Source organism: Dasypus novemcinctus, chromosome 6, assembly GCF_030445035.2.
Source record: "Dasypus novemcinctus isolate mDasNov1 chromosome 6, mDasNov1.1.hap2, whole genome shotgun sequence".
Lineage (NCBI taxonomy): Eukaryota > Metazoa > Chordata > Mammalia > Cingulata > Dasypodidae > Dasypus > Dasypus novemcinctus.
Window position 1 is genome coordinate 24,462,606 of NC_080678.1, and position 10,647 is coordinate 24,473,252.

Sequence of the window (10,647 nt, forward strand, 5' to 3'; positions counted from 1 at the left end):
TTGCCCCCATCAACAGCATCCTTCATTAGTGTGGTACATTTGTTACAATTGATGAACACATACTGAAGCACTGATACTAACCATGGTCTACAGATTGCATTATGGTTTACACTTAGTACCACACAGTTTTATAGGTTTTGACAAAATGTATAATAGCTTGTACCCGTCATTGCAATATCATGCAAAAGATTCCAATGTCTCAAAAATGCCCCGTGTTACACCTATTCTTCTCTCTCCCACCCTCAGAACCTCTGGTGACCACTGTCTTTATATCAATGTTACAAGTTCTTCCATTACTTTGCACTTGTTTTCATGATTCCGAATATAGCCTGAATGTATGTACTTACCTTAACTTCTCAGCGCAGCAGCTTGTATGTGTTTATCATAACTTCCCAAAAGGATTAAGGACAATGGCTCTTATTTATCCGTGTATCTCCTGCAATATGTCCCACAGTGACTTACTCATAATGGATGCTCTGTAAATATTTTTTTGTTGAATCAAACAATTCCATTTCTAAGTTACTTCATCCTAAACTCTGATTCTTCTAACCACTCACCTACAAGGAACTATGTGGACATAAGCAAGAGAGTTTGAATTTGAGCAACATTCATAATAAGCCCTGGTAACAATTTTGGCAGTTTCTTCAAGAGAGAATTTCTTGTAAAAACACCCCCTCGCCTTTGCTAGGCCATAGTTTGTTAGCACTGTCTCCAAGCAACAACTGCAGTTCACTCGGTGAAAATCAGTGAATGCTACTTTTCTAGATAGGTGAGCTCTTATAACAAAAGAATCAACTGAATCCAATAGCTTTTGCTGCATTCGCCTAACCAAGAATCCTTGTCACAGAGTGTCACCTCTTATCCCCACTTCTGTATCCTGGTTTGCTTAATGGGAACTGTTTACATTTTTTTATTGAAAAAAAGATTCTCCTTCTGAGGTTACGCACTTTGAGTACCTGGACTCTTCAGAGGTTCGGGTTCCATGATGGCTCTCTGTTTTCAACTGTGAAAAAGAAAAGTCAAGCATTAGTCTCTAAACAATGAATTCACTGATCAGTTACTGACTGACTGGGTATTGGGATGGTGCTCAGGAATGCTGGTGAGATGGGTTATCAGACCCCCTCCAGTCTTTCTCTAGTATGTTCCATCCTGCCCCACGTCTGATGCTAGCCAAAGCAACAAGGATGTGTCCAAGCAGCTCCTGCTCACCAAGGGGGCAGTTCTCTGGAGATGTTGCAAAAGTGATTGAAGAAGCAGATTTCCTGCTTCTAAGTGGCTCTGACGTGTGAGCACTGGGCGAAGGCAACACCAAGGAGAGAGAAGAACAGGCAGAGGCCAGGATGCCATGGATCAGATGCCACTGAGAAAGCTGTTCTGGCCAAGGGGAAGCACAGGATAAGCCCTTCTCCATGCCAGCAGCTCTCTTTCTTCCATGGGAAATGTGAGAGCAAGGACCTGTTCTCAAACTGCCTCAGCCACCAGCGCGGATATTCTCAAGGCTTCTGGGTTCTGGGGCTGAGGCTGACACAGTGACACTCGCGCCAAGAGGTGGAGTCCTTTCCTGGACAACTCCAGGATCTAGGGGCTGGGCAATCCCACCGAGTGAAGGGTGGCAGGGAAGGCAGGATCTCTGAAACCAGGAATGTGCTAATGACCAACCTTTACTGGGAACTAGTGAGACTCTTAACATAGAAGGAAGCACTGAATGGAGAGGTGCCAGGACAAGCACAGGTAAAACGGGGAGGTGCACGATGGTGCTTCACTCTCCCGAACTGGATGGTGGGATTTCTCTCCTGATTCAGCCTAAACTCATCTATTTCTCTGGAGGTAAGAGGGCTCACAGTAGTGTGCTATTGTTATTTTAATCTATCTCCCCTTCACCCCAAGGTAAGCACTGCTGGAGAGACATAATAATAATAATTATTATTATTAGAAAAGTTGTAGGTTTACAAAACAATCATGCATAAAATACAGGATACCCATGTCACCCTATTGGTAGCACTTTGCATTGGTGTGGTACATCTGTTATAATTCATGAAACCACCGTTTTATAATCCTATACCTTTTTAAACAGAGATCAAAGTCTTAGGATTAAGACCACAAGTTCTCACAGGATAATTTTAGTGGTTTGTCAAGAGTACGAATCTGAAGACTAGTGGGGGTCACTGGACCTTGACTTCTCACCTTCTCTGCCTAGAGAAAGGTATTTTATGGTGGGGAGCCCTTGAAAAGCAGGCAGTATGATTATGTGGACATGTTGCTACCTTTCTGAGGCGTCTTAAGACGTACAGTGAAGAACTGCTGCCCTTAGCCCTCGACTGTTCTGAAGAGCAAACTCAGCTCCACTCAATGAGCCGTACTGCCTGGGAAAGATGCTAGGCCATGAAGCTGATGCCTTTTGGGATATAACCTGCCTAAAACCTTGCCCACTCCCCACAAAGCACTGACAATTAAAAAAAATTTAACCCCAAGACTTTGTATCAAATCTGTAAGATTCTTTCCGATTAGCCTAAAGTAGAATTGGGGGCCAGAGGTTTTCTACCCATTGCCCTTCCCTCCCTCCACCCACGAGGAAATCAGCCACCCCTCTGTCACAGCCGTTAGCCTGGGAAGTGATGGCACTCAAGAATGACTGAGGCCTGCCGGAGAGATTGTGTGTGTGACAGAAACAACATAGTCTAAAACCAGCATGTTCAAGCTATTTTTAGCTGCCCTTTGTTTAAAAGGCAAAATCATTTTTTTCTTGATAGAATACTAATTATTTGTAAAGGCTTTACAGTTTATAAAATGCATTTATGGGAAGCAGATGTGGCTCAAACGATTGGGCTTCTGCCCACCACATGGGAGGCACCAGGTTCAGTTCTCAGTGCCTCCTGGGGAGGACAAGCAAGACAGCAAGCTGGCATGACGGGCAGACGCAGCAGGCTGGTGCAACAAGATAATGCAACAAAGAGACACAAAGAGGAAAGATAATGAGAGGCATAACAAATCAGGGAGCTGAGGTGGCTCAAGCGATTGAGTGCCTCTCTCCCACATGGAAGGTTCTAGGTTCAGTTCCTCGTATCTCCTAAACAGAAGACGAGCAGACACAGAAAGCACACAGCAAATGGACACAGAGAACAGACAGCGAGTGTGGGCAACAAGGGGGGGGGGATAAATAAACAAAATAAACCTTTTTAAAAAATGCATTTGCATGCTAAATTTCTTTTGTGCCTCAGAACTGTTCTACCAGATACCTTTTTTTACAAATGAAAGTGCATCTGAGAGAGGAAAAGTAACTTGGCCTGCTGGGCACATAACACTGGGACATGAGGGACACTTCCAACAGCATCAGCGCTCCCCACACTGTGGATGGCAGAGTGTGTTCTGGGAGACGTCTCTGGCCTCCCAGTGTCTGTGAAGGGCTGGCTCTAAAGCCCCGGGTAGGGACCACTCCCTCCTTTTCTAGAGACCCTCATAAAATGAGAGAACATGAGTGGAAGTGTGTGGTGGTTTAAGAGTGTAAACTCTGGGTTCTGGGTTTAAATAACCTACATCTCCACCAGTTATAGGCTCTGTGCCCTTGGGCATGTTAGAGTACCTCTCTATACCTCCGTTTCTTCTTGACTGTAAAATGGAGGTGATAATATTACCAATCTTATAGGATTTCTGTTAGCATAATCTGGCAAAGAGCACTCAGTAAATAATGCTAGTTGTTAGGTTAGGTCCTTCCCATCCCACATATTCTATGATTCTATGATTGTTTAATAATGGCTAATATTTATCATTACTTAATATATTCTAGGCAATTCTAGGCAAATTATATATATATACACACACACATAAAGCTCCTTATGTTCATATAATGGGCCATAAGCTTCACGTATATAATGGATTATATATGCATATGAAAATTTATTTGATCCTGAAAACAATACTATAAAATTTACAACATTTTTACAGTGATACAATACAGTTGTTACCAGAGAAATTAAGTCAATTTGCCTTTGATCACATATTGAAAAAAGAAGCAGAACCAGAATTCTAACCCAGGAAGCCCTGCTTGAGAGTTGGTGTCTTAACAGTTTACTCTTCCTCCTATTTAAGATGGAAGAATGAAATCTTTCCATTGTTCAGCCCACATTTCTGCCAACCCTCCCCTCTGAAAAAAAACAGAGATTTAGCTCTTTGACCTCATTCAAGAGAATCTATCCACATCATCACCAACCTTTTCACTGTAATGTCATCTGGGATTTGATGAGTGTGATACCCAGAGGTCCTATTTTCCCTCTGACTGTGCAGCCTCAGAACCTCCCAAAGAAAAAGCCCATAGTAGCAATTTTGTTCAGTTAAGCTTCCAGATCACTACAACCTCGAGAACCCAAACTGGTCACACCAAACAGTACTTACAGGAGGCAAGGCAGATGCTGGCTCAGTTCTCAGGAAAATGCCCTGGGTCTCCTGAACTCATCCCTGCTCCCTCTGAACACTCGGTGCTAGGGTGAGGATTAAGTACAAGCTCTGTATGAATCTGAACCAACAGGAATTTCCAAACCACTACTTTGGGAAGATTTTACTCTTGCCCCAAGTTGAAATGCAAGTGCTGCCCAAGGGGGAAGTTCTGGGTTTTCCTTCTTACCGCTGGGCACAGCACTGCCCTTGATGTTCCAGCTGTCTAATGCCAAAAAATGAAAGCAAACAAATTAAAAAAAAAAAAATCCCTGCCAGACTTTGGACCATTGTCACAGTGACTCTCATTGAAGATAATGCCATCCCAGCCCCTTGACCTCCTGCAGGGGCAGTGACTACCACTGACGCACTTTCTTTGCCTCCTACTCATGTCCTACCAATGCCCTCATAAGGACGGTAGGAAGGAGTCCTTTGTGCCAGATGAGGAAACGAAAACCTGAAGGGATTATGCCGCCAACATTTGCATATGCCAAGGGTTTCCAGGAAGGGTTGTTCATTCATAGCAGAGTTGCTATTATCAACAAGGTGGTGCTAGGTGCGCTCTCTGATCCATTACCTAACAACTCTTAAAAATAAGCTGGTTACGAGGAATGGTCATTCTCAGACCTGCTGAGTGGGTATCTGGTCACCAAAAAGGGCCTTCAGTATATTTTCATTTATATTAGAAATTGTTAGGGGAAGGAGGAAATAGCTAACGTATTTTATATTGTTATTTCATCTTCAGAAGTAAAAGCACTCAATCTTAATCTTTATTGTCCTCATTAGGATAATTAGGCTCGAATAACTTAAATTCCCTGAGTCTGTTTCCTTGTCTGCAAAGTGAGGCAGATAATGCTGACTTTACAGGATGATACCTATCATTTATTGAGAATCTATGTAGAACTTTTCTTTCATTGAGAACATCTCATTTAATCCAACAATTTGTAGAATTCATATTACTATTTCTAATATTAAAAAGATGAAACTGAAATTTAGAGAGATTAAATAACTCACTCAAAGCCCTGCAGCTAGATGTGACTGACGGCAAGCACCTCTGGGCCATCTTGACTCTGAAGCCTGCAGGTGCTCTTTCCTACCTGTTGTGGATTGTATTGTGTTGTTCCCCTCCCCCCAGACCCATGAATGTGACCTTGTTTGGAAAGAGGGTCTTTGAAGATGTGATTCGTTAAGAAGACGCCTAACTGGATTAGGGTGGGCCCAATCCACTAAGACTGACATCCTGATAAGAAGGTGAGAGGGAGCACAGGCAGATTCTGGAGAGAAGGCCACGTGAAGACAGAGAAGATGCATCTATAAGCAAAGGAAGGCCAAGGATTGCCAGCGGATGACAGAAGCTAGAAGAGGGAAAAAAGGGTTTTCTCCTAGAGATTTTAGATGGAACATGGCCCTGTTGACACCTTGATTTTACAGAGACAACTAACTTTAATACTCCAGTATAATCACTTCTATTTCACTTCTACACCCCACTCGCAGGACCACACTCTGGACCTTGTAATTACCCATCCTGACCTCAACTTTGATTACTTTAATTCTGGTTTCCCACTTTCTGACCACAGCCCTCCTGTATTAGTCAGCCAAAGGGGTGTCGATGCAAAACACCAGAAATCTGCTGGGCATTATAAAAGGTACTTATTTGGGGTATGAGCTTACAGTTACCAGGCCATAAAGCATAAATTACTTCCCTCATCAAAGTCTATTTCCACGTGTTGGAGCAAGATGACTGCTGATGTCTGTGAGGGTTCAGGCTTCTTGGGTTTCCTCTAGGCTCAGCTCCTCTGTTTCCCACACAGGGTCAGCTGTAGACCATCAGGCTCTCTAGGCTTTGCCTCTCTCTACAAGGTCAGCTGTAGACCATCAGGCGAATGGCTCTGTCTCTTTCCCCGGGGCTCCAATTTAAGACTTCAGCATCAAACACCAATATCAAAACTCCAACATTAGAAAACCCACAACTCTGTCCTTTGCCATGCCTTTTATCTGTGAGTCCCCGCCCACCAGGGAATGGGACTCAATGCCCTAATGATGTGGCCCAATTAAAGCCCTAATCATAACTCAGTCAGGCCCAGGTACAGATTAGATTACAAATATAATCCAATATCTATTTTTGGAATTTATAGTCATATCAAACTGCTACACCCCCTTTTCTTCTACTCTTTCTACTCCCTCACTTCAAGCAAACCACTTCTTCAGCCTCTTCAAGACTTCAATATTCTTGACCCTTCCTCATTCTTTCAACATGGTTGTTATGCTTAGTGACTTTTTCTCCCTGAAACTGCCATTCCTAGGCTGGGCATTGGGCAAGGATAACCACTGATTGGACCAGGAATGAGCACGGATGCAAAGAGCCTTGATGAAAGACACAATGGTATTTAGCCATGCCCTGGTGAAATTCCTTTTTCCATTTGCTCCCAAGTTACTCTTCTCATGTGGTTCTCTCCTCACTGACTTTTATTTCTTGGTCTCTTTTGCTTGCTCCTCTACTTGCAGTTTAAGATCTCTAGGGTTCCTCCCTTATCTATTTCCTCACTCTGCAATTATTTCTCAGCACTGAAAGTCTTGAGGTTAGTGAGCATGACTTTGGCATGGTTCCTAGCTGCCCAATGCATGATTTTCTCTAGCAGTACTCAGCCAGTCAGTAGCAGGCATGGCGGGGGGGCGGGCAGGGTGTGAGGTTCATTCTAGGTTAGCATTTTTGCCAGTGAGGTGCCACGGAGGGATGAAGGCAAAAGGGTATTTAGGATATTGGCAAATAGTGCTCAAAAGACGATCCATGGAATTGGAGGAGCAAAGGAGGGAAGAGCTGATAGGAGGAGGCTCCTGGGGAGGCAGTCCTGGCTGGGAGGATAGGAAGAGTGCTTGGAGGGAGCAGGTTGGAGTGACTGTTCTTAAAGGTAGAGCAATTGCAGGAAGAAGGAGGCTGGGCTGCAGCGTAAGTGAAGAATATCGTTGGTGATGAGGTCAAGGAACTGAGAGGCTAAGGTAGTTTGGTCATCCACACGGATGGACAGATATTTGGTTTGTGGAACAAAGTACTTTTGAGGTTCTCTAAGGGTTTCTGAAACATGAGAAACAGAATAAATGTAACTGTTACTCTACCACTTTCCACAACACACATACACTACAGTGCCTATTTTTTTTTAAAACTTAGATTCCTTTGTAAATGCAAAGGCAGACATAGATGCCAAAGAAGGACCTCTAGAGCCATAAAGGATTGAAGTCAGAATCCTGTGTATTCAGGGAATATGTACAAGTGATGGAGGATGGCCCAGAGTTGTGGCTGGGGAGACAGCCAAAAAGACCACAGCTGGGGCTAAGGGAGGCCTGATAGGGCCTCCTCTCCTTCCTCTTCTTCCTTTCCCCTTGCATCCCAGAGTCCTAATACCACCAAACTGGCTGGCTCTGGGATAAGGGAAGGGGTGGCAATGCTGTACACAATATTGAGGAGGGAGGGAATAGTGGAGTAGGAGGGAGACCTCACAAGTGGGGACCCCATGCAGTGGCCTCTTTCTGCCAACTGCTGGCACTCTAAGTTTTCTGGATCTCACCACTGGTCAGCAATTGGCCATCCCTGTAGCTCTGGATTTCACAGCTGCTCAGTTCATTTGTACTTCAATAGTAGAAGAAGCATCCTTCATTTCTGGAACCTGGACAGGAAAGAACACGTTTCGTATAGATTTGGTATGAATTGTGAATTTGATTAACTAGACAGAGCCCATAAAATCAGGTTGCATATACCAGCTAGCACTGCATTTCATTAATCTGTCTTTTGTTCTAGGAGAAATACATATATATTTAAAATTTTTTTTCTTTTTTTTTACTTTCACATTCTAAGTAAGTTGAAGACAGTTAATAAGAAATAACATTTTATTTCAGTGTTTATTGATACTAATTGCATAACAGGCATAGTTGGGAATTTTTTTAAAAAAGAATTAAAACCCAGATCTTGCCCTTAATGACCTTATAAGCTAATACGGGAGATAAGTCATATATGTAAACAAGCATCATGCCAGTCAGGGTCTTGGGAGAAACAGCACACCAAAGGAATCACGAAAAAGAGTTATTGAAGGGACTGTCTACAGAAGACAGGCTGGTGAGGAGCCTGATCTACCACCTCTAGGCCTGCTGGAATAAGAGGAGGGAGCAGCGTTAGCAGATTCTGATGAGAACTATAAGCACAGGAGAGGCACCTGCATGGAGAGAGCTGGATTGGGGGGCGGGGGGGGGGGTCGGATGGGGAGAAGTCAGTAAAGGAGATTACAGAGGAGCTTCAGTGGAGTCTGAGAAAAGCCAGGATCATGTGGCATCTGGGAGTGGAAGCAAGTGTGTCAGGGGGAGGGAGGGGCCAGCCACGTCAAATGCTGCCAGAGGAGTGAGATGTGGCCTGAGAGCTGACCACTGGATTTGGCAAGACGGAGGTCAGCACAGCTCTGGCAAGAGCTGCCTTGTTGGAGTGGTGTGGAGTGGCAAGTCTGATTGGAATGGGCTTAAAAGAGAAAGTGCCTGTCCCCTGGGGCACAGAGCAGGGCAGGGAAGTGTGGAGAATAGTGGAGAGTGACTGGGCGCCGAATGGAGAGGACCCAGGAGTGTAATATAAGTGCTATTAAGAGATTCGTGCTGTCAGAACAGTGCAGATAAAGATTCATGGGAATTCAGAGGAGTTGTTCTTCCAAAGGGGAAGAGGAAGAGACCCAGGGAGGTCTCACGGAGGAGGTGGCACCGCTGCTTGGTTTTAAATGCTGTTGTGGAGGCCACTTTCCATTTACCTTGCAGCCCCTCCACTTCCCAGGAGTCTGGGAGACCCATGTGAGTCTCAGGTAAAAGATACACTCTGTTTGCTCTCAGGTAAGTTATCACTGAGGGTACCTGGAGCTGAGTCCCACCGGCAAACTCTGAGAGCCAGTGTAAAGCACCCGCTTCAGAGTTAGTGCCTCCAGGGTGAAAGGGAGCCTGGGTATTGATAGTCAAACTCCTGTCAGTCATCAGGGGCTCTTAATTTCTTGGCACACATGAGCAAAGCAGTCCTAAGAGGCCAGAGAAGCCTCTCAAATGTAGGTGCTGGCAGTTGGGAGACTGCCAGTGTACTGCTCTGAAAAGGTCGAGGGTAAGTGGGCAGCTGCCACCAGCATCTGCTACAGTCTCCTCGGCAAGGTGCTCTGGGTCATCTTCACTTGCAAATAAGTGCTGCGTTTTCTAGTGGGGCACGTTGCTATTCTGAACTCAATCAGGGTTTTGGCCATAAGGAAGGGAAATATGGTAGACTAATAATGGTGCCTCGAAGATAGGCATATCCTAATCTCTGTGGAGATGCTTTAGGTGGCAAAAGAGGCATTGCAAGTGTGATTAAGTTAAGGATTTTGGGATGAAGAGATTATCCATGTCAACCTGATGTACTCGCAAGGTTCCTTATAAGAGGGAGGCAGGAGGTCAGAGGAGAGAGAAGATGCTGCAGTGTTGGCTTTGAAGATGGAGAAGGGGGCCACAAGCCAAGGAAAGTACGCAGCTTCTAGAAGCTGGAGAAAGCAAAATGTATTCTTCCCAGAAGCCTCCAGAAGGAACATGGCCCTGCTGATACCTTGACTTTAGACTTCCGACTTCCAGAACTCTAAGAGAATGTATTAAGCCACTAAATATGTAGTAAATTGTTATAGCAGCACTTGGAAACTAAAAAGGGGGAACGGATATTGGGTGGGGGGAGGGGGTTGATGGAAGTCTGCTACCGATGTCTAATAGGCTTCTCAAGTAACTTGTGCAGAACAGCAATCTTGGTTTTCACCATTCCCACCTCTTCCTGCACACCTGCTTCCAGTCTCAGGAAATAAGCACCATCATTTCATCTATCTGCATAGGCCATAAACCCAGGAGTCCTCCTGGATTTCTAGCTTTTCTTCACATTCCCACTTCAGATCTGTCAGCAAATGCTGGTGGCTCTACCTCCAAGATAAAGCCCATGCATGACTTCCTTTTGACCTCCAGGGTCACTCCAACCTGCCATCATTTCTCATCAAGGCCACTGCCACAACAGCCTCCTGCCTGGCATCCCTGCCTCCACTCTCCTTCTTCAATCCATTCTCCAGAGGAGCTTTAAGATAGTACACTGGATCCTATCATGCCACTGCTCAAAGCCCTCCAATGGTTCCCGTTGCACTAGAATGAAATCCAATCTGGCCCTGCCTGCATTTCACCCTTGTTTACCGGCAATCC

The 10,647-nt window shown here is 44.8% G+C and overlaps 1 protein-coding gene across 1 annotated transcript in view; it reads right to left on the minus strand.

The window, feature by feature from the left end:
* The window catches only part of PLEKHS1 (pleckstrin homology domain containing S1), a 29,356-nt gene extending 21,266 nt beyond the window's left edge, over window positions 1–8,090 (minus strand). The window contains exons 1-2 of the mRNA XM_058298363.1: window positions 4,390–8,090; window positions 948–1,003 (exon numbers count right to left, since the gene is read on the minus strand). Of these exons, the coding sequence (XP_058154346.1) occupies window positions 948–984 (37 nt within the window). The 5' untranslated portion in view covers window positions 985–1,003; window positions 4,390–8,090. The remainder of the gene's footprint in view (window positions 1–947; window positions 1,004–4,389) is intronic.
* Window positions 8,091–10,647: the final 2,557 nt, after the last annotated feature.